The 23,309-nt window shown below is 53.0% G+C and overlaps 2 protein-coding genes across 4 annotated transcripts in view; one reads left to right on the top strand and one right to left on the bottom strand.

The window, feature by feature from the left end:
- Window positions 1-3,973: 3,973 nt before the first annotated feature.
- On the top strand, window positions 3,974-8,562 carry CDK5R1 (cyclin dependent kinase 5 regulatory subunit 1). Of its 3 annotated transcripts, none has more exons than XR_005017997.1 (3): window positions 3,974-4,440; window positions 4,740-6,350; window positions 7,041-8,562. XR_005017997.1 is itself a non-coding variant. In XM_036838233.1 (2 exons), the coding sequence occupies exon 2, from the start codon at window positions 4,879-4,881 to the stop codon at window positions 5,800-5,802; it is 924 nt and encodes a 307-aa protein (XP_036694128.1). In that variant the 5' UTR covers window positions 3,974-4,440; window positions 4,740-4,878; the 3' UTR covers window positions 5,803-8,562. The 3 variants fall into 3 exon arrangements, 1 of the variants encoding a protein (XP_036694128.1); XR_005017995.1 differs by having other exon boundaries at window positions 4,740-7,563; window positions 8,030-8,562; XM_036838233.1 differs by having other exon boundaries at window positions 4,740-8,562.
- Window positions 8,563-9,845: 1,283 nt separating this feature from the next.
- Window positions 9,846-23,309, bottom strand: part of MYO1D (myosin ID) — a 350,018-nt gene continuing 336,554 nt past the window's right edge. The window contains exon 22 of the mRNA XM_036837322.1: window positions 9,846-11,996. Coding sequence (XP_036693217.1) covers window positions 11,840-11,996 — 157 coding nt within the window. The 3' untranslated portion in view covers window positions 9,846-11,839. The remainder of the gene's footprint in view (window positions 11,997-23,309) is intronic.

Here is a 23,309-nt window from a genome sequence, read left to right as displayed (position 1 = left end):
ATTCTTCTTCGTCTTCTTTTTTCCTCTCCCCCTCCTCCTGCCTCCTTCCTGCTGGCCTCCTTTTATCTGTCTTTCCCTTTGTCAGATTATCCTTCCAGGTTTTCGTAATAAATTTATATTTTGTAAAAGGATTTTGTTGTACCAGGTTTTGCATCCTCACTGAATCTGACTGGTTTTTATTTTCCTCTCCAAAATCAGGTTTTTGTTCTCAACATCTTTCCCCATCATGTCCAGTCACTGTTTTGGTTTTGGCACCATCAATATCAAATGTACAAACGGTTCTTGCTAACCAACACCAGGTATATCTGATGTTCAGATGAGTTCCAATAAAAACAATTTTTTTTTCAAAAAGTGTCCTTTCTTGAGTGCTGGAGGGCTTCTGATCAAGTCCAGACAGCTCTGTGTAGCCTTCTAGACTGGACAAAGCTCTACTGGCTCATTTGCTTCATGGGAGACCTTTAGATCCGGGGTCAAGTGGAGGGCTTTGGGTGAGAAAGTTGGTCTGTGAGGGCTAAAATGGGAAATGGGGCTCAGTTATCTTTGTTTTTCCAAGGCATCGTGGTCCAGTGAGGACATGGGGTTTGGGTTGTAATATCCTCTGAGCCCGTTTCCTCACTTACACGACAAGTGATGGCGCTTTCTTGGTAGGTAATTGTGGTGGGAGTGTTACATGAAGTCATGGAAGTACAGGTGCCTGGAGAGCCCTGGCATTCAGTTGTGGCTTAGTTTTAGTTTTTTGGAATCTTGTTCAAAAGGATTGACTTTCATACTACCCCCCAGACCCTGGGAGTGACCTGTCTTGTGGGGCTCTGGGGCCACTGGGAGGGAGGGTGGGCTCTAGCCACCAACTCCAGTCGAGCCACTCTCTGTTCGCTTTCAGTATTGTGTCTCTGTGTATAGTTTTACTTAAGGAAGAGTTGTGCTTCAATAAAAGACTTCAAAAATATTCCAAAGAGATCCAGAGCCCGAGCAGTGGGGGGAGGGCAGTCCCAGGAGCTCAGTGGGGCAGCAACCTTCTCTTCATCTCCCTGGGCAGGTCTGCTGACTTCCTGCAGACCCGTGCTGTCCAGTGTGTGGCCATGAGCCCCATATGGCTGTTGAGTCCTTGCAATTGTGGCTAGTTCAAGCTGTGATGCCCTGCAAATGTAAACAAACCAGACTTTGAAGAATGTGAAAAAAGAATGAAAAATTGCTCAACTTCTTTTTTATATATGTTGAAATATTTTGAGCATTTATTGGGTTAAATGTACTATTAAAATATACCTGTTTCTTTAACTTTTTTAATGTGGCTGCTAGAAAATAATTATCTACGTGGCTTGCATTTGTGGCTCATGGTTGTTTTTGGACAGCGCTGCTGCAGACCTCGAGGGACTGCTTCCCCTCCCAGGCCTCGATAAGCTGCATCTAGGTGCAGCTGAGAGGGTGGGGTGGCCACGGGCTAGCATGGGCCTGGCTCCCTCACTTATGGGCCCTTCCTGGCACCAGGCTTCACGGTGCCTGGGCTTCCTTGTGTGTTAATGAGATCCTGATGGCGTTGGGAGCGGCGGCTGCGGCCCTTGGCTGTGGAGCCCTGCTGCATGCTAGTTATGTAACCTGTGCTGCCCAGAGAGGCCACTAGATGCTGCTCTGTGATGCCTGAGAGAACAAAGCATGACTTCCTCAGGAGTCAGGGCTCAGACCTGCTTTATTTGGAACCCTTTCTGGGAGCTGGCTGGCTGGGGCCTTGGCCTCCCTTCCTCAGAGTGGTATGGGAAGGGGGCATGCAGAGGATGGGAACTCTCCATGGACATCCCAGCCGTGCATGTAACACGCAGGCTGGCTTTTCCGGCAGCTAGAGATAGACTATAGGATAAAGAGGCTGGTTGATGGGGGTGGGATTTGGAGAGCTTCCCTGCAGTTCTCTGGTGAAGACTGGGAAGAAAACAGCTGTGCATCATTCATCCAGGTCTGCCTCCTGGGTCCTTGATCTGCCATTTTTGGCAGATGGTAGCTCTTCCTTCTTTGCTTCGCAGTTGGAGAAGTACTGGGAGCTTGGAGGGGGAGGGGGGTTGTTGGTGTGTTGAGTGAGCAGAGGAGTGGTGTGGTGCCTCAAAACAGGCAGAGCAGGCACAACACGGGTGGACAGGGTTCAGGGTTCTTCGGTCACAAAAGCCACTGTGCTGGCAGTGCCATCCCATTCATGCTCTGCTGCACACACGACTTTGCCTCTGACAAGTGTGAGGAGGTTGGAGTGGTTCTGCCAAGAGCTCTTTGAAGGTAGTAGGGGAGAGCTGGCTGGACAAAGGCAAGAGAGGACGCAGGCTGGAAAAGGCCCAGGCCAATGCGAGCGTCCATGGTTTGGGAAATGGGGTGGGGTGAAGTGGAGCTTGGTACTGCCCACCATGAATTGGAATAGTTAGTATTGAAATTTTGTAGGCACAGGTAAGTACAGGGCGGCTCCAGATAGTTCTGAGGGGTGGATTACAGGCTTAGAAATCTAAGCCTATTTCGGGAAGTGGAAAGCACTTATTAACCCCTGCTCAACACAGGAAAGGCAATGTGGACATGGGCCAACTCAGGAGCTGGGCCTCCATTAGGGGCAGGATGAAAAAAGGCTGGGGTCCAACTTTGCCTTAGGAAGAGAGTCATTGGGCCAGTGGACCTGGAGCAGATTGATTCTTAGAGCTCCTTACTATGGAGGACAGCTCCATTTGAAGAGCAGGTAGGGGTTGTACACGGAGGAATGTTCAGAGGGAGGGGCACACTGGGCTAAGGGCCTGCCTTTATCTTCTAAGTTAAGATGACAGCTACTGTGGATGTTTCTCAGGGACTCTACAAGAAGTAGCCTTCTGGGTACAGAGTAATGCATTTCCCACTATATGGTCACCAAGGCCCCTAAAGCTTTGTTGCCACTATTGACAGAGGAATCTCTGGGTAGTACTTTAGCAAATTCAAGTACTTTCTGATGATGGTAGCATTGTTTGATACCAGATTTCTTTACTGCTTAGAGCAGTTGGCAGAACTGGCACAGGCTGTGTGCTGGAGTGAGTGGTCTGGGAGTCGGGATTGGGTGTTCTCTGGATTGCCACTTCCTCATCACCAGGTCCAGAGGCGGTAATTTGGATTAAGGTACGGTTTAAGTCTCCTGTTTCCCAGGTTTGTGGTCAAATCTGAGTCCATCTCCAGAACTAAACTAAAAGAATAACAAATGAAGAATAGCCTTTGTGAAGGATCTGGATTCTTGTTCCTTGTGAGAGGAAAAGTTCTTATTAGAACCAGAGTTTTACTCAGAATTTAATTTTATGGGCACCGAATCTTCAAGTTATATATGCTTAGCATGAAAAATATTTAAATCAGCAGATCAGAGGCTGGTTGGAGAAGCAGTTGCTTCAGTCGTTCTATAACAGGTAAGAGGGCCGGTGGAAATTTTGAGGTCACATTTGTGATGGGCTCAGTACTGGCCCTTCTCTGGGGCAGCGACCGAGCCAGGAGCCTCAGGGCTCTGTCCCAGGTGTGGTGTGGGAAGGCCAGTCGCTCTGTACCTGGGCCGTGGGCATTTACCTGGGATGGGGCAACGGAGATCCCGGAGGGAAAGGCACTCAAAACTGATGGGACAGTCCGCTCGGGATGCTCGGGGCGCTCAGGCGGCCTCAGCAAAGGCTTAGCCTCTCCCCACCTTGCTCCCTGAGCTCCCTAGCTTCCTTCCCCGGGGACGAGGAGGTTAAATGGAAGGAGGCTGCTCGGGGTCCTAGCCTCCGTGGATGGCTTCTCTGGCGGCCAGGGCGAGGACGCGGCCGAGAGCGCCCCCGCGGCCCGCAGCTGCCGGAGCCGCGCCGGGAACAAAGGCAGCACGTGTCTGGGCGGGGCGGCGGGCGGGGTCGGCCCTCGGCCCCGCCCCGCCCGGAGCTTCCCCACCCGCCCGAGCTCGGCTGCGCTCTACGCCCGCGCCTCACACGGCCGGGCTGTTGGTGGCGGGGCGGCGCCGAGAGGGCTGCAAGCAGTGCGGGAGGGGGGCGGCCCTGCGGGGCGGGGCGGTGCCGTGCCGCGAGTACCCGCCGCCCGAGCCCGGGTCCTGGATGGGGCGCGGCGAGTAGAGCGGCGCCTGGGGCTCGCGGCCGTGTCGCTGCCAGCACCGCGCGCAGCTGGTGCTGAGCACGGCGGCGGCTCCGGCTCCCGGGCGAGACCAGGCCTGGCCGGTCCTGCGCGTGGGCCGCGCGCGCGCCCGAGAGGGAGGCCGCTGAGGTGCGCGCCGGGGCGGGCGCGGGCGCGGCGGCGGCGAAGGCGGCCGAGCGGGGGGCGGGGCCGCGGCGCCTGCAGAACCTTGGACAGAAGCTCCGGAGCCGCCGCCGCCACCGCCGCCGCCGAGCGCGAGCCCCGCCGAGCCCCACCGAGCGCCGGGACCGCGGCGTCGAGCCGCGGCGCGCATTGCGGAGGGTGCAGAGCGCAGGAGCCACCTGCTCGGTAAGCCTGCGCCTCGGGCCGTCCGCTGTCCCCGGGGAGCCGGGCCGGGGTCGCGGCCGCGCGCGGTGTCGAGGCGGGGTCCCCCGCGCTGCCATCCGGACCCCGGCGGGCGCGGGTGCCGTTGCCGGTGCCGCAGTGGAGCGGCCGGGTTGCGGCGCGGGGGCGCAGGCGGGGCCGTGCCGGCCGGGGAAGGCCTGGGCGCGGGTCCGGGGCCAGGTCCGCGGGGCCGCCGAGGCCGGGGCGGAGGAGCGCGACGCGAGCCCCGCCTGGTGCTGAGAACCATCTTGTTTTCCACACAGATCCGAAGGGGCGGCACGCGACCCCGGGAGCGCCCCGGCCTCCCCGTGGCCGCCTCGGGCTCGGTGAGCTGTTTCGTCCCTCCGGCCGGCAGGCTGGGCGCGCAGGGGCGCAGGTCCCCGCCCGGCGCGCAGCGGCACCATGGGCACGGTGCTGTCCCTGTCCCCCAGCTACCGGAAGGCCACGCTGTTTGAGGATGGCGCGGCCACGGTGGGCCACTACACGGCCGTGCAGAACAGCAAGAACGCCAAGGACAAGAACCTGAAGCGGCACTCCATCATCTCCGTGCTGCCTTGGAAGAGGATCGTGGCCGTGTCGGCCAAGAAGAAGAACTCCAAGAAGGTGCAGCCCAACAGCAGCTACCAGAACAACATCACGCACCTCAACAATGAGAACCTGAAGAAGTCGCTGTCGTGCGCCAACCTGTCCACGTTCGCCCAGCCCCCACCGGCGCAGCCGCCCGCACCCCCTGCCAGCCAGCTCTCGGGCTCCCAGACGGGGGTCTCCTCCTCCGTCAAGAAGGCCCCGCATCCTGCCGTCACCTCCGCAGGGACGCCCAAACGGGTCATCGTCCAGGCATCCACCAGCGAGCTGCTGCGCTGCCTGGGTGAGTTTCTCTGTCGCCGGTGCTACCGCCTGAAGCACCTGTCCCCCACGGACCCTGTGCTCTGGCTGCGCAGCGTGGACCGCTCGCTGCTCCTGCAGGGCTGGCAGGACCAGGGCTTCATCACGCCCGCCAACGTGGTCTTCCTTTACATGCTCTGCCGGGATGTCATCTCCTCCGAGGTGGGCTCCGACCACGAGCTCCAGGCCGTCCTGCTGACCTGCCTGTACCTCTCCTACTCCTACATGGGCAATGAGATCTCCTACCCGCTCAAGCCCTTCCTGGTGGAGAGCTGCAAGGAGGCCTTTTGGGACCGCTGCCTCTCCGTCATCAACCTCATGAGCTCCAAGATGCTGCAGATCAACGCCGACCCCCACTACTTCACACAGGTGTTCTCCGACCTGAAGAACGAGAGTGGCCAGGAGGACAAGAAGCGGCTCCTCCTAGGGCTGGACCGGTGAGCCCGCTAGCCTGCATCACGGCTCAAGGATTCAATTCATTTTTAAAAATTTATTATTAAATCAGATTTTGTGTACAGTATGTGTCTAGCGAAGCCACCAAGGGCCTCTCCCTTCCCACCTTCTCTCCTTGGGGTTTTCTTCAGCCCTGCCAAGAACTCTGGATGCTTTTGAACTCCCGAACCTTGTGCAAAATTCAGAAGATGTATTCAGAACCACCCTGGCTCCTGATCTCTCACTTTGGGGAATTCAAAGGACTGACCTGCCTCTGCCGCCTGTGCTCTCGCTGGACCAAGGCAGGGGAGGCTGCCCTCTGCTCCCCACAGCCAGGCAGCCCAGAGAGGAATTGGAGTTTCTGGTTGGAGGCCCTTTTTCGGGTCCCGTTTTGGGTCCTCCGTTCTCCCAGAGGCTCCTGGAGCCAGCCACCCTGACCGAGCCGCATGTGGGGCCGTGAGGCAAGATGCCCGTGGCCCTGGGACAGCCTCTTCAATTGCGGGGAAGCCGGCCTGGTGCAAAGATGGTGTCCTGTCGTTTGACCATGCACGCCCCTGGTTTGCTCTTTTTTCTTTTTTAGGGAGAAGGGCTTTCCTTTCGTGGAGATGTGGAACTCGCCCCCCTCCCCCTGCTCCCAGCGGTGTTGGCAGTGTTGGTTAACGAGCTGGTTTGACTCATTAAGTTCTTTCATTTTGGGTCCCAGCTCTAAAGGGGTGGGGTGAAGCTGGGGACAACTCCTTTCCTGGGTGAATTTTTCATTTGAATCATGCAGCTTAGTCACCCTGTGTTGAAGGCCAGGACAGCTTCAGGTGCCCATTGTCAACAGCCTGCCTTCTGGGCAGGTGGGGTTGCTATGCCTGGGACTGAGCCGGTGCCCACCTAAGGGCTAAGGCCTCTTGCTGATGCACGTGACGTTTGTCCTGCAGAGCTGCGGGGGGGTGGGGGTTGATGTCAGGGATCAGGGTGATGTGGTAGTGGTAGTGAGGTACCCCCGCCCTCACCCCTGTTGATTTAAAGCTGTTCCCAAACAGTTCAGTTTCTTCTGAAGGTGAAGCCTTGTCCCGAAAGGCCCAGTGAGACAGCTGGATCTTGGAGACAATTACAAGACGGGAGCAGCACTCCTGATTGCCTGCTGATTCTACAACTGATCATTTGCAGCTGCTGGTTTTGGTTTCCACCTTAGCCTGGTTGGTGGCTGTAAAAACACATGATGTGTACTTAATCAATTTTCTTTCTAATTCTCCCAGATCGGTGGCTTGGGGCTTGGGAGAGGACCAAGAGAAGGGAGCAAGTCTTCCTCTGTCCCTTCGGCTTTGGGGAACAAAGACTGATGTGAAGATGCTACAGAGAATTCTCTCTTCCAGTCCTGCTCCCCCAGGGGGTGCTGGAAGGAGAGGCTGGGGGGAGGCAGGGGGCTGTTTTACATAGGATTAGCTTCCAGGTGGCTGCCGATTTCAGCAGAAGCACTACTGAAATTCACAGAAAAAAGAAAAAGCTGTGAAATTGAGGTCCCGATTTAATAGGCCCGGAGCCGAGCCTGCGGGCCCGTGGTGCTCCCGAGGAAGAGGGCCTGCCCGAGCGGGAGAGCATTGGCCGCAGCTGCGCCCCGAGGCCCACGCTGAGCCTTTCTCGGCCCGTCAGCCAGATAACCTGCCGCGGGGCTGGAAGGAGCCCGGGGCTGCTGGCGCGGACCTCGCCGCGGCGTCTCTTCTCTGCTGGAGTTGCCACCCAGCCCGTCTGTGCAGATCCTGCTGCCATGTGTGACCTGAGGTAGGAGGCCCGTGGGGGCAGCGGGCCCTGGCGGCACACGAGAGGGGGGTCCGGGTGCCGACTCTGAAGAGCAGGGGCGTGGGTCTGTAGTCGCTCCTTCGCGGGCTGCGCTGGGCCTGAAACTGCGGGAAGGCGCATCCGCAGGATTCCAGTTTTGTGTGTTTCCTTCTCTCTCTCTCCGTATTTATTTTTTTAAGTTTTGGAGGCGGTGCAAATTTCAGGAGTGGTTGGGGACTAAGGAAAGAACTCTCTAGTTCCATCAATATGAAGCCTGGTGGGGTCTCCTCCCTCCCTTGCACTGGTCATCAGTATTGTGTAAAGGAACTGATATACTTGAGTGTGCAAGCAATGAACCCATTTGACATGCTGCTATGAAGACTACTTTTAGAACAATTAAAAAAAAAAAAAAGGAAAAAACTAACCTACAAAAAAAAAAACCTTTATTCTTTCATTGTTGCTTTTACAGTGATATTGTGCATGCAAACCAGGAGCATTTTGTGTCTTAAGAAAAATAATCTTAGAACAGATGGCTGTGAAAACTACACCCGTGCACAGAACAAGTCACAGGAATAATAGTTCAGGATTTGGTTTTTCTCTTTTTCTTGTAAACCTGAAGGGTTGATATATTCTTTCCATGCAGTTATTAGAACTTAGTTTTGTTCCAGCAGTTGTTAAACTTGCAATGAAAAGAAAATGTGCCATTTTTTTTCACTCAGAATTATTCATAGCTGTATATTTGAAACTGCTAATTACACACGTGCGATGTATGTTGGTTTTTTAGTGCAATTTCTTCTGTAGCTATTCTTTGACCAAACTGTGGGTGTTGTTAATATTAATTTATATTTGTCTCATTTTGTATGTATGCGTAGCGTGTTTGTATGTGTGGTTTATAATCTGACAAGGTCATGAAGCTCAGTTTGGCTGTAATTTAATTCCCCTTCCCTTATTTTTATTTATTTTTGTACTGTGCTGAGTAAATAAAATGCACTGACCATCCATTACATAGAGCTTTTCTGTGGGCACATCCTTCACGAGCAGGCTGGGGGCCCCTCTTATAAATGATTCCTGCGCTCAAAACATAATTGGATTGCATTGTGGGGGAGGGGAGTATGGGAGGAGGGAGGGTTGGGGGAGAGGCCTTAACAAGCGCGTTCATGTTAAGGTGATTAAGAAAGAAGCACAGGTTAAGTCAATTCTGGTTTCTCAGGAGTTGCTCTCCAAAGGCTCCCTTGGCTTGGCGGAGCTGGGTGACCGGGACCTCCAGCCAGAGGGTCGGGCCCAGGCATGGCCTGGTGAGGGCTGGCTCAGCGGGTCCTGCAGGGCACCCGGCTTGGCACTAAGGCTGCTGCTCCAGGTGTTCTGGGCCCGGCTCTGCTCGTGGCCCACGGCCCAGAGGCTCCCAGGCCAGCAGGGGCCCGTGTGGCTCAACCCCGCCAGCCTAGCTCTGTGCAGGTTTCTGAGAGAACTCCAGCCCCGGGGCTCCCAGATAAGCAGCCACCCTAGCCCCTAATTGTGGCAAGGGTGGGTCCCCCTACTGGTTGTACTGCCAGCGGTCTGTGCCCACTCACGCCACCACCCTGAGCCGCTGGGACCTGGCGTTTTGGATTTGGTCCCCCACCTCCAATCTCCCTGGCCCTGTGCCCCGCTGGCTGGAGCTGCCCTGGGCCTGGGGGCGGGGCGCGTTGCACCTGCTCAAGTGGCACCTTGGAAGCTGTCAGCCTTGTGATCAGGGCACCTCCTTTGTCTGAGTCAGAAGCCATCACTGCGGGCTCCGTCCTGCCAGTGACCGGGGACCCGGTAGCATCCTCTGGCTGCGGGGCCCTTGGGTGCTGGGGATGCCCCGTCTCCCCGCAGGGCCTTGCTTGCCTGTAGCTCCCTGACCCCAACCTGAGGGCTCAGGGAGAGGCTGACCAGCCACGGCTCACTCAGACCTCTCCTCGAACTGCAGCCCTGGGGCTCCCAGCCTTGCTTTTATTCTATACGTGCTTCGATTTCAGTAAATGTGAAAGCAATGAGCTTCGAGTCTAGTGCACAGGCCTCAAAATGGTGGGAGAAAGTGTTTGGATTTAACTCCACTGCCTGTCCGCCTCCTGGCTCCTCCTCCCCACAGCTGCTCACTCACTATTGAATACTTTTCATCAACAGCCCCACGTAAACTATCCTCCATTTTTACCTGATTTGTGTTTAATGCTCCCTTCCATCCTCTGGGATAACAGTTGAGTTTATAGAAGCCAAAATTTCACAACTGTAGATATAGTTTTCAATTCAAAGAGCAGAACACCTTTAAATGTAAGATTTAATGCTTTATTGCTCTTGATGATAAATCAAAATATGCTTTAGAAATAAAGTTAATTTAATGGAAAATAGGAATATACGCACCAAACCATAAAACCGCATTTAATTAAATCAAGAGAAACACTTCATTGCATACAATCACTGTGTCCTCCTGCTTTCCCCTCAGCACTGTGATCACACCCGAAATTCTTTCTTCACTTGCCACACACTGTGACTTCCTGTAGGACATCATGAAAAAGTACTTGTGGACGGCGGCGGTGCTCTGGCTGAGGGCTCAGGGACCAGAGGCGACACCAAAAGGTGGGAGGGCAGGACTCCAGACCCCATCCTCTCCAGCCTCTGAACGGCACTCGTTTGGCATGTTCTTTTTGGTGTGTCTAAAACATACATTTCCATGTATCTAGCAAAGCAACAAGTTTGGGGAAACAAGTGGAAAGGAGAGGTGATGTTCCAGTTAAGATGGATCGATAGTGTCAAGGCGATTGGCAAAGCTACGGGCGCTGCTGAACGGGGTCCCGTGCGGGCAGATGACCAGGCTTGGAGGATGAATGGGTTTCCAAGGCCAGGATGCCAGCGGGGCTCTTTGCTGTGCACTGCACGGGGTGAGAATGTGCTCGAGCCCTGGGAAGCAGGGGTGGGGCAGCCGCGAGACCAAGCTGCTGGGACCGCCTGGGAGCCGGCCAGGGGGCCGCGGCAGGCACAGGAGGTGGCACCTGGTATGCTTTGTGGGGTTGGCGTGGCAGGAGGGGAGCACAGAGGGGGGTGGCAGGGGGAGCCTCTGTGGCAGAAAGCAAAGAAAACGTCAGCACATCCCTCTGACACCCGGCCTGCCTCCTCCTGGGGCGTGGGCTCACCCTCAGCCCCCTGACCACAGCGGGTGCCTGAGTCTTTCCTTCTTTTAAGGCTCCAGGCCGGGAGGCCCGGGCTGCCCAGGGGTGTGTGGCGTCCTCCTCGGCTGAGGCCCAGAGGAGGGTGGTCCCGGGAGCAGCCGGAGCGCACGCGCTCTCTGCTGGGCAGGGACTGGCAAGGCGGCGGCTCTCCTGGCCTGGCCTGCAGTGCCAGGACCCCCGCACTGTTTCTGTCGCTCCACTTCCCCAAGTTCCTGGGGCTCAGACCCTCTCACCCCAGTCCTGGTTCTCCACATGAGTGTGAGGCAGAGGTGTCTGGAGGGGCAACTTCCAAACCCCCGAGTGCTCCCCTGCTCCCCGCCCCCCATTCTATTTTCTTTATTAATTAGCGTTCCTGACACGAGTGTGGGCACAGCAGACATGATATCTGATTAGCAAACTGCAAAAATAAGTGTTAAGACAACCACGGCCCAGGCTGCGCGGTTAAGTAAGATGATCCCTGGAGCATCCCCTGCGCTGTGCTCTCTGGGGAGGTGGCCACGGGGCTGGGGGCAGGCTCTGGGCAGGACAGACTGCCGGCCCTTGGCTCCTGGGCTGAGGGGCTGGCCCTACAGGTGAACCTGCTCACCTGGTGGCCTTGGCTGGCTGCTGGCGGGGAGGGGGTCCACGAGGAGCTCTGAGAAGCTCCCTGAGCCAGGGCATGGGGCTGCCATCACCCTGGGGAGAGGGCAGCTGGGCCCAGGGAGACAGGAGGGCTACCTCCCCAGCTCACCTCCCCCACACCTCCCCCGACCCGGGGGCATGGCTTTGGCTAGAAGCTGCATCCGGGCTCCCCAACCCCTCGCCTTGCAGGGCCGGCTGCTGGTCACGGGGTCAGGCAGGCTGACCTGGCCTGGCAGCGGTCGGCCTTCACTGACTGCAGGGGAGCTGTAGTCGGGGGGTGGCTAGGGGCTGGACAGGACACGGGGTCTTTGGTTTGCCGAGGGGGCTGTGGACAGTTGCGACCGAGGAAGACGGAGGCCAAAGGCGGAAAGCTGGGGGTGGGCCTCGGGGAGGGGCCGCAGGGGAGGCGGGGGCCCCTCCCAGCGTGGAGCCTAGCGGGCGGGCTTCGGGCGGCCCCACCTCCCTGCGCATCAGTTGCCTGGCACGCTGAGGATGAAGCCCGAGCGGTTCTTGGTGAAGTCGGGCTGCGGCTGGTTGAGCCGCGTCTCCACGGAGACGGTGCACTTCTTCCCGTGCAGGCTGCATTGCACAGGGTTGGTGACGTTGACTTGCAGGTGGCGCTTCTCACTGGAAGGACCGAAAAGAAGACAGGCGGTTAGCAGGGGGCCCAGGTGGGAGAGTCTCCCCGGCATGCCCCTGGGCCTCACAGGCGTCTCCAGGCCAGGGCACAGAGAGGATGAGGGCGGGAGAGAGGGTGCTGGGCTGCGGTCCCGAACCAAAGCCATCGGGGAGCCAGGGCCCGAGGTTCAGGCGCTGCCGGGCTCTGAGAACCCGCGTGTGGGGCAGCACAGGGCGGGGGGCCACGGTGCAGCCGCGGCCAGCACCCTCTGGCCTGAGGCTGAGGACCAGGCACTGGGCTTTAGATGTCAGCGGGGGGATGTCACAGCACGGGGCTCTGATGCCACTGTTTATCAGTTCTCTCTGATGGCAACACGGAGCCCTGGGGGCGCTGCGTCCAGGGATAAATGGAGACTCTTCCCTGCACGTGGTACCCGACTACGACGATGAGAGAAATGTCTTCTGTGAGTCCCGGCTCGGCCCTGCCTGTCGCGGGTCCCGCTGTTAGAACCGGTCGGACGTCAGATTCCCGGAGGCCGGGAAGGTGGGAGGGAGGGTCAGCGGTGCTTCTACCTGTGTGGCCGGCAGTGTGCGGGGCAGGAGCGCGCTCCCCTGCCCAGGAGCCACGCGGCCCTGCAGGCCCAGCGGGGCTTCTTCCCACCTGCTGAGCAGTCGGAGGGCGCGGAGTGCCGGCGGGGTGGTTGCGCCCTGCTGGGTAGGCGCAGCCCGTCCTCGGGCGCCTGGCCGGGCGCTGAACGCACTTCAGATGCCGCCGGTGGAAGAGCTGGGAGACTCAGCGGCTGGCACAGTCCAGCGCTGCGCCTCCTGCCTCATCGGCCTTCTCTGCGCTGGGAGGCGAGAGGAGAAGGCCCTGTTCCCTGTGCTCTGAACGCCTTCATTTCCCCAGGGCGGCGCTGGGGGCGGGCGGGCCGGGCTCCCTGGGTGGCTGTTGCTCTCGGCGTCGGACAGGGGATGCCAAGGGTCAGACGGCAGGGGAGGCCGGCACAACTGTGCGTCCGCCCGCCTGGCCCAGGGGACAGGGAGGCACTGCCCAGGCACTGGCTGGCCTGGGCGGCAACATCACTCAGACCCACTTTCTGCAGGAAGGGGGCCCGCGGGCAGTGGCACTCTTGGCCTCTGAGAGCCCAGAACACTGGGCTGGGCTGTGTTGGAGCGCCCAGGGGGCAGGGATGGAGATGTTCTTAGGGGCTTTCCTCATGGCTGTTTCCTACCTGTTTTTTTTTTTTTTTTTAATTTTTTTTTTTTTATTATTTATTTTTGGCTGCATTGGGTCTTCGTTGCTGCGTGCGGGCTTTTCTCTAGTTGCGGCGAGTGGGGGCTACTTTTCGTTGCAGTGCACGGGCTCCTCATTGCGGTGGCTTCTCTTGTTACAGAGCATAGGCGTTAGGCACGCGGGCTTCAGTAGCTGTGGCTCGCGGGGTCTACAGCGCAGGCTCCGTAGTTGTGGCGCACAGGCTTAGTTGCTCTGCGGCATGTGGGATCCTCACGGGCCAGGGTTCGAACCCGTGTCTCCTGCATTGGCAGGTGGATTCTCAACCACTGCGCCACCAGGGAAGCCCCCTTTCTTGTTAAACATCTTGTAGAAACAGAAAATGAACACAGGAAGAGACCCGTGGTTATCTCTGGTGGGCATTAGGTATCTGATGCTTAATGTCTTGTTAGCTGCAGCTAAAACCTTGGCTTAGGACGGCTATTTTTAACCAGACTTGGACATAAAAATAGCAGAGCCCACTGGAGGCAGTGACTCGGGCACCTCTCCATTCCTGCGGGAGCCAGGCTGCCCTGGGGGTAGATGCACAGCCCGTGATCTGGGTGAGGGGTCCTTCGACCCTCATCCTGGCCCTCTTGCTGGCCTGGAGCAAGCAAAGCCCCAGCACTGCAGCCCTGAGTGGCCCTGCCCTGATTCCCTGCCTGTCTCCGTGGGGCTGCCGTGGGATTTGGGCAGAAGAGATGGGGGTGAGTGGTTCCATGTGTTGAGGGCAGGAAGAAGAACTGGCTTTCTGGTCTGAAAAGCTAGGCAGCTAAGCAACCCCCGGCTGGTGCCGTCCACACTGCCATCAACAGACAACAAAGTAAGACAACATGGATTGAGTTTGCTTCCTCAATAAGTCAAACACAGAATTACCACACGACCCAGCAATTCTACTCCTGGATATATACCCAAAAGAAGTGAAAATAGGTGTTCAAACAAAAACTTGTACAGGGATGTTTATAGCAGCATTATTTACAACAATGCAGAAAAAGCTTTTGATAAAATTCAACACCCATTTATGATAAAAACTCTTCAGAAAGTGGGCATACAGGGAACATACCTCAACTTAATAAAGGCCATATAAATGGGAGGGAAGTCCAAAAGGGACGGGATATCTGGATGTGTATGGCTGATTCATTTTGTTGTGCAGTGGAGGCTAATGCAACATTGTAAAGCAACCATACTACACTAAAAATTAAAAAAAAAAAAAAAAGGCCATATATGACAAACTCACAGCTAACCTTATACTCAATAGTGAAAATCTGAAAGCATTTCCTCCAAGATCAGGAACAAGACAAGGATGCCCACTCTCACCACTTTTATTCAACATAGTTTTGGAAGTCCTAGCCACAGCAATTAGAGAAGAAAAAGAAATAATAGGAACCCAAATTGGAAAAGAAGTAAAACTGTCACTGTTCGCAGATGACATGATACTAAACATGGAAAATCCTGAAGATGCTACCAGAAAACTACTAGAGCTCATCAGTGAATTCAGTGAAGTTGCTGGGTACAAAATTAATATACAGAAATCTACTGCATTTCTATACACTAACCATGAAATATCAGAAAGAGAAATTAAGGAAACAAACCCATTTACAATCATATCAAAAAGAATAAAATACCTAGGAATAAACCCACCTAAGGAGGCAAAAGACCTGTACTCCGAAAACTGTAAGACACTGATGAAAGAAACGGAAGGCCACATAAACAAATGGAAAGATATACTGTGTTCTTGGATTGGAAGAATCAATATTGTTAAAATGACCGTACTACCTAAGGCAATCTACAGACTCAATGCAATCCCTATCAAATTACCAATGGCATTTTTCATTTGTTCTAGTTCACAGAACCTATCAAATTACCAATGGCATTTTTCATTTGTTCTAGTTCACAGAACTTAAATTTTAAAATTTGTATGGAAACACAAAAAACCCTGAATAACCAAAGCAATGTTGAGAAAGAAGAACAGAGCTGGAGGAATCATGCTCCCTGACTTCAGACTGTACTACAAAGCTACAGTAATCAAAACAGTATGGTACCGGCACAAGAAACAGAAATATAGATCAATGGAACAGGATAGAAAGCCCAGAAATAAACCCACACACTTATGGTCAATTTAGTCTATGACAGAGGAGGTTAGAATATACAGTGGAGAAAAGACAGTCTCTTCAATAAGTGGTGCTGGGAAAACTGGACACCTACATGTAAAAGAATGAAACTAGAACATTCTCTAATACCATATATAAAAATAAACTCAAAATGGATTAAAGACCTAAATGTAAGACCGGATACTATAAAACTCCTATTACATGCCCCGGAGTGGGACTGCAGGGTCATATGGCAGCTCTATTTTTAGTTTTTAAAGGAACCTCCATACTGTTCTCCATAATGGCTGTACCAATTGACATTCCCAACAACAGTGTAGGAGGGTTCCTTTTTCTCCACACTCTCTCTACCATTTATTATTTGTAGACCTTTTGAAGATGGCCATTCTGACTGATGTGAGGTGATACCTCATTGTAGGTTTGATTTGCATTTCTCTAATAATTAGCACATCTTTTCATGTGCCTTTTGGCCATCTGTATGTCTTTTTAAAATTATTTTAATTTTAATTTATTTTTTAGCTGCATTGGATCTTCGTTGCTGCATGCGGGCTTTCTCTAGTTGCAGCGAGCAGGCGCTACTTCGTTGCGGTGCGCGGGCTTCTCATTGCAGTGGCTTCTCGTTGCAGAGCACGGGCTCTAGGCCCATGGACTTCAGTAGTTGCAGCACGCAGGCTCAGTAGTTGTGGCACATGGGTTCAGTAGTTGTGGCTCGCAGGCTCTAGAGCACAGGCTCAGTAGTGTGGTGCATGGGCTTAGTTGCTCCGCAGCATGTGGGAAATTCCCGGACCAGGGCTGGAACCCATGTCCCCTGCATTAGCAGGCGGATTCTTAACCACTGCGCCACCAGGGAAGTCCCTGTACGTCTTCTTTGGAGAAATGTCTGTTTAGGTCTTCTGCCCATCTTTTTTTAAAAAAATTTATTTATTTATTTATTTATGGCTGTGTTGGGTCTTCGTTTCTGTGCGTAGGGCTTTCTCTAGTTGCGGCAAGTGGGGGCCACTCTTCATCGCGGTGCGCGGGCCTCTCACTATCGCGGCCTCTCTTGTTGCGGAGCACAGGCTCCAGACGCGCAGGCTCAGCAATTGTGGCTCATGGGCCTAGTCGCTCCACGGCATGTGGGATCTTCCCAGACCAGGGCTCGAACCCGTGTCCCCTGCATTGGCAGGCATATTCTCAACCACTGTGCCACCAGGGAAGCCCTTCTGCCCATCTTTTGATTGGGTTCTTTTTTTTTTTTTTGATATTAAGTGCTATGAGCTGTTTGTATACTTTGGAGATTAATTCCTTGTTGGTAGCATCGTTTGCAAATATTTTCTCCCATCCTGTAGGTTCTTTCATTTTGTTTATGGTTTCCTTTGCTGTGCAAAAACATTTAAGTTTAGTTAAACTCCGTTTGCTTATTTTTTATTTATTCTAAAATTTATTTTAAATTCATTTATTTTTGGCTACGTTGGGTCTTTGTTGCTGTGCACGGGCTTTCTCTAGTTGTGGTGAGCGGGGGCTACTTTTCATTGCGGTGCACGGGCTTCTCATTGCAGTGGCTTCTCGTTGTGGAGCACGGGCTCTAGGCGTGAGGGCTTCAGTAGTTGTAGCATGTGGGCTTCAGTAGTTGTGGCTTGTGGGCTCCAGTAGTTGTGGCTCGTGGGCTCTAGAGCGCAGGCTCAGTAGTTGTGGCACACGGGCTTAGTTGCTCCGCGGCATGTGGGATCTTCCCGGACCAGGGATCGAACCTGTGTCCCCTGTATTGGCAGGCGGATTCTTAACCACTGTGCCACCAGGGAAGCCCCGGTTTGTTTATTTTTGTTTTTATTTCCATTACTCTAGGAGACAGATCCAAAAAGATATTGCTACGATTTATGTCAAAGCGTGTTCTGCCTGTTTTCCTCTAGGAGTTTTATAGTATCATCCCACTCCTGGGCATATATCCAGAGAAAAACATAATTCAAAAAGATATGTGTACCCCAATGTTCCCTGCAGCACTATTTACATGGAAGCAACCTCAATGTCCATTGACAGATGAATAGATAAAGAAGATGTGGTACATATATACAATGGAATACTACTTGGCCATAAAAAGAATGAAATAATGCCATTTGCAGCAACATGGTTGGACCTAGAGGTTATCATACTAAGTGATGTAAGCCAGACAGAGAAAGACAAATAAGTGATATCATATGATATATGTGGAATCGAAAAAAATCATATAAATGAACTTATTTACAAAACTGAAATAGACTTACAGACATAGAAAACAAACTTATGGTTCCCAAAGGGGATAGAGGAATGGAGGACAGATAAATTAGGAGTTTGGGATTAACATATACACACTACTATATATAAAATAAGTAAACAACAAGGACCTACTGTATAGCACAGGGAACTATACTCAACATCTTGTAATAACCTATAATGGAAAAGAATCTGGAAGATAATATATGTATAATATAATATATGATACATAATAAATATATAAAATATATAATAAATATACATAATATATAATAATATATATATATAAAACTGACTCACTTGAAACTACCACAACATTGTAAATTAACTATACTTCCAAAAAAAAAAAAAGGTAGAAGTAACCCAAATATCTATCAACTGATGAAGGGACAAACAAAATGTGGTCTATCCATCCAATGAAATATTATTCAGCCATAAGAAGGAATGAAGTAATGATATCTGCTACAACACGGATGAACCTTGAACACATTATGCTAAGTGAAAGAAGGCAGACACAAAAAGCCACATACTGTGTGTAATTCCACTTATATGAGATGTCCAGAATAGGCAAATCCACAGAACCAGAAAGCAGAGGAGTCAGGGTGTTTCCTTCTGGGGTGATGAAAATATTCTGGAGCTAGACAGTGGTGATGGTTGCACAACATTGTGAATGTACTAACTGTGACTAATGGTAAATTTTAAGTTATGGGTATTTTATAATAATTAAAAAAAATTTTTTTTTTTTTTTTTTTTTTTTTGGCTGCGTCAGGTCTTAGTTGCGGCACGTGGGATCTGTCATTGCGGCGTGAGGGCTTCTCTCTAGTTATGCTGCGCGGGCTTTAGAGCGTGCAGGCTTAGTTGCCCTGCAGCATGTGGGATCTTAGTTCCCTGACCAGGGATCAAACCCACGTCCCCTGTATTGGAAGGCGGATTCTTAACCACCAGACCACCAGGGAAGTCCACACAATAATCTTTTTTAAATGGGTTGATCTAAAGGAAAAATAAGAACTTGCCCTCAAACCATGTTTTTTCTCCCCATATATAAGTTCAAACCAAAATGGTTTTAAGGCCAGTGAGGGGTCTCTTGTGCCTATTTTGGAGACAGAGCAGTGGCAGGGCCCGAGCAGCAGACAGGGGAGTGGACACTCCAGGGGGTCCAGTGGCATCTCCTGCTGGCGCGTCACACTGGAAATCTTTATGGAACCAGAGCACCCGCCTTATTTTTTCAAGAAAAGAAAGCAGATTTTATAGCTGCGAGTGACAGCTGCGATGGAGGCTGGCTGGCTGCAAGGGGGAGGGGCTTTCCTCCCCATCTTCTGTTACAGGATTTAATGGCTCAGCAAACTGTGGAATTCGGGGACTTTCATCTTGCTTCATCTGCTCCAAGCTATCACTGCAGGCAAATGGCCTCGATCAAGTTACTTTGCTTCCGTTTCCTCGTCCTCTGCTCATCAGAGAAATCCGTGGGTCAATGAAAGACCGGATCCGCGGGCGTCCTGGTGCAGCCGCGCATTGAAAAGTCCTGCACAGGGTTGGACATCACAAGTCTCTCCAGGGGCTGAAGCAGCCCAGAACATGTCCCCTCCTGTACAGACCCCTGGTCAGCAGAAGACTCTTACCCCCTGGCAGCCCGGGACTTGAGCCGCCCTCTCTTCTCCATGGCATTCCAGTGGCATTTCCTACTGGAGCTCTAGCACTTGCAAGGGAACCGGGATGGGAGTGAGGTGAAGTGCAGTGGCCTGGTGCACGGATCCTCTGGGGGAGCGGCCAGCACTTCCAGAGACTTCGGCGCTAACGCAGCATTCTCTGTGTTTGGTCACAGGATGTGTGTGTGTGGGGAAGCTCGCCTTGCACCAAGCACAGGCAGGTCGTAAACAGATGCTTTTCCCGGGGGTGATACGCGGAGTGAGTGTTTCACAATAAACCTCAGCGTCATCAGGACAGGCGGCCCTCCACCTGGACGCCGCCGGGACACAAGGGCAGGGTCTCCAGCTCTCCCTGAGGACAATGGCCCGCTCATGTCTGCAGCTGTTCTCCGTGTGTTTCGCTTCCTTCCAGAAGGAAGACCCTCTGCTCATGGCAAATCACAGAGGGCAGCTCTTTCAAAATCCTGCTTTAGGAAGGGCTACTTCTGTTTTTGTCAGGGTCGAATGGACACTTCGCCCACAGTCACTTCTAGAGCGAGTCTAAGAGGCCAGCCGTCCTGAGGGGGGCGTGTCGCATCCCCGACCTGCTGAGTCCTCTCTGGGTTTGTAGCTGGTGAGGGATGGGGTGACACCACTTTTACTTAGAAAATAAAACTCCAGTCACTATATGGTTCTAGGCAGGTAGCACGTGTGTCCCGAGGCCCCCGGCGCAGGCTCCTGGTCCAGTGGGCGGAACCCCCGCCCAGCCCCCAACCCTCCTGGCCCTCCGGTCAGGGACCCCCTTCCCCCAGGGCTTTCCTCTCTTGGGCCCCCATCACCCATCCCTCCCCCACCCGCTCTCCTTCTCTTGGCGGGTATTTACCGAGCGCCCACGATGAGGTGGGCTTCGTCCAGAGAGAGTGAACACAAAATGGGTGGGATGCAGGCCCCGACCTCAAGGCACCCGTCAACACCGAGAGGATGGGCAAAGGTGAACAAACACCGAGATACGCACAGGGGCCACCTAAGCGTGGGTGGCTGGCGTGGGCTTCCAGAAGGGGCCGTGTCAGACCCACACCTCAAGAAGCGGCAGGAATCCTGCAGGAGTATGTCTGTTTCCTCACTCCCTAAGTATTGTTTTACCTTTGGTCCTTTTCATTTTGTACATTCTCCCACGGTGTGTCACCCACGCTGCGGTTTCAATGACAGACAATTACCCAGTGTCCCCTGTCCCAGCAAGGGGTCCAAGCACACATGTGCAGCCACCGACCAGACAAATCCCCTGAATGTGCCGTAGACGGCTGAGTCTCCCTGTGTCCAGCACTGAGCTCGTCCCCTTGGCCCCTCTTCCCCAAACTGCTTCCCTCCTCCTGTCAAGCCTGTCCCGGGGAGAGGTGGCGTCATCTACCCATCACGGAGGCCAGAAAGCCCGGACCAGCCTGGATCCCTCCTCCGCCCAGGTCAGGGCACCAAGTTCTATCCATTTCACTTTCTCGTTCTCTCTCCGCTGCCACCGTCACTGCCCAGAACCTCAGCCCCTTTTTCCCGGTTCCAAACGTAGCCTCCTAACCCGTTCCTCTGTCTTCGCTTTGCCCCGCACCCTGCTTCAAATGTGTCCTCCACATTGTCATCAGAGAGATATTCAAAGGCACGAAAAAGATCCTGTCGTCCCCCTGCTGAAACCTCTTCAGTCATTCCCCGGAGCTTTCCAGAACTGCCTGCCTCCCACCCCCACCCCCAGGCTGAACTGGGTGTTCATCTGTGTCCCCAGTTCTCTCGAAGCTCTGAGCAGGCAATGGTGCTATGCAGCTTCCAACAGCACGATCGGAGCTGACAAGCTTTCCCGACCGCTTACAAGTGTCTCCGATGTGAATACAACTCCCCAGAAAGAATATTTAAAATCAAAGTGGAGGTTGCAGGAAAGGGAGGGTAACCTCCGGGAGTCAGGAGGAAGGAGGGGATGGGAGGCCAGCGGATGCCAAGCCCAGGACGTGCAGGCCACCTGCGAGGGCACCAGGCCTGAGGTCAGCATGAGGCTGCCCGGCCTAGGAAAGCCCACCAGGAGTCTGTCTCCCAGCCTGGCAGAAGGGCAAGGAACCATGGCGTGAGAAGATACACACACACAAAGGTTTTTCAGTAAGAAACGGAAACCTCAAGCTTTCTTCTCTTGACCCCTTTGAAAGCAGATCCGCTGCAGGTCACCAAAGGCAGAGCAAACCTGAAGAACACCCAGGGCGAAAAGAGACCTTGCTTGCAAAGGAATAATAGGCTTTCTCATCAAATATGAGGGAAAAAAATGAAAACACAGACTCGTCAAAGGGTTTAAGGAAAATAACCGTCAACCTAGAATTCTATCCCCAACCCATCACCTGAGCGCGAGTGCCACAGGGAGACTTTCTCAGACGAAACAAGGGTGCCTGGGGAAGTCGGGCAAACTCAGCTCTCAGGTAAAGAAGGACCCGTCGTCCATCAGGAAAGACAATGGATCCAGAGGAAAAGAGTGGTGTGGGCGACGCGTGGGGAGCAGACAAACAGGCAAACATGCAGGTCAATCTAAGTAAGCATTCACTGTAAACGCAGCACCAATGAAGATGACTATTTGGGGGTTTTAAACCAACGCTGAACGACATCTTGGAGAAGAACAACATCTTGGAGAAGAACAACATGAGAGACGGGGTGTGATCCCAGGGAAGCATTTCAAGGTCTCTGTCTCATCTGGGAGGAGGGTAGGGGGTGCCGATGAATTTCAGGCTCCACAGACAAGCTGGGGAATGAAGGCGATTGATGGTAAATGAGACCATGAGATGGCAGCGTACATGTTCCAGAGAAGTAGAAGGAAGGGGGGGAGAAGAAAGTCTGCTTCACTTAATGGAAAGGAGGAAAGCGGAATAAAAGGAGCAAAGAAACATGAGGACGAGAAAACACAAACTGACATGGATGGGAATCCCTGTTAAAAGAGAGTTCGCAGATTGAATTGAGAAATGCAGCTATGAGACTATTTGCAAGAGACCCATCTAGAGCCTAATGACAAAAGTTAAGGGAACAGAACAAGATACATAAGGCAAACGTTAATCACAAGAAAGCTGGCAAACAGCGCTGCTGGGGAAAGAACTCGTGAGATAACTGTCTCCTTTATTAAGGAGGCGTTCACCAGGAAGATACACTCCAGAAAATAAAAGTTAATAACGTGTGTGTGAGATGGCGTGAGCTCTGCAAAGATGTAATGACATGTCTGCAAATAGTCAACAATCTTAATATACTTTTCCCCAAAACGTATAGATCTGCAGATATTAAAAGAACATAGACTTGAACCCAATTAATAACATAGATTTGAACCCAATTAATAAGCTTGTGTGCTCAACTACGCCCAACAATTAGAGAATACACGTTGTTTTGAAGTACACTTGGAATAGGTAACAGACCCTAAAAGGTGGTTCAATAAATACTTAAGAATTAGCATCTGACTGAAACTATCTTCTCTTACTATAATGCAATACAAATAGAAATCAAATGAAAGGAGAATATGATAACAATAGTAAGTACTGTATGCTTTTTAAAAAAATTTATTTATTTATTTTTGGCTGCATTGGGTCTTCCTTACTGCGCACCGGCTTTCTCTAGTTGTGGCGAGCAGGGTCTACTCTTTGTTGCGGTGCATGGGCTACTCAGTGCAGTGGCTTCTCTTGTTGTGGAGCACGGGCTCTAGGCCGCGTGGCCTTCAGTAGTTGCAGCACACGGGCTTCAGTAGTTGTGGCTCGCGGGCTCAGTATTTGTGGCACACGGGCTTAGTTGCTCCGCAGCTTGTGGGATCTTCCTGGAGCAGGGCTTGAACCCGTGTCCCCTGAATTGGCAGGCGGATTCTTAACCACTGCGCCACCAGGGAAGTCCTTGTATGCTTTTTTGCAAAGTGCTTTACAAATAGCAACTCATGAAATCCTCATGACAGCACGAAGTAAGTTCCATTTTCAGAAGAGGGTATGAGGCCCAATGAGGCTAAGTACCTGCCAAGGTCACAGAGTGGAGCCAGATTTGAACCCAGGCACCCGGGCTGGAGTCCAAGTCTTAACCTCTGTGCACACTGCCACTAAAA

This window comes from Balaenoptera musculus, chromosome 20, assembly GCF_009873245.2.
Source record: "Balaenoptera musculus isolate JJ_BM4_2016_0621 chromosome 20, mBalMus1.pri.v3, whole genome shotgun sequence".
Lineage (NCBI taxonomy): Eukaryota > Metazoa > Chordata > Mammalia > Artiodactyla > Balaenopteridae > Balaenoptera > Balaenoptera musculus.
This window is presented reverse-complemented; position numbering and strand designations above follow the sequence as displayed.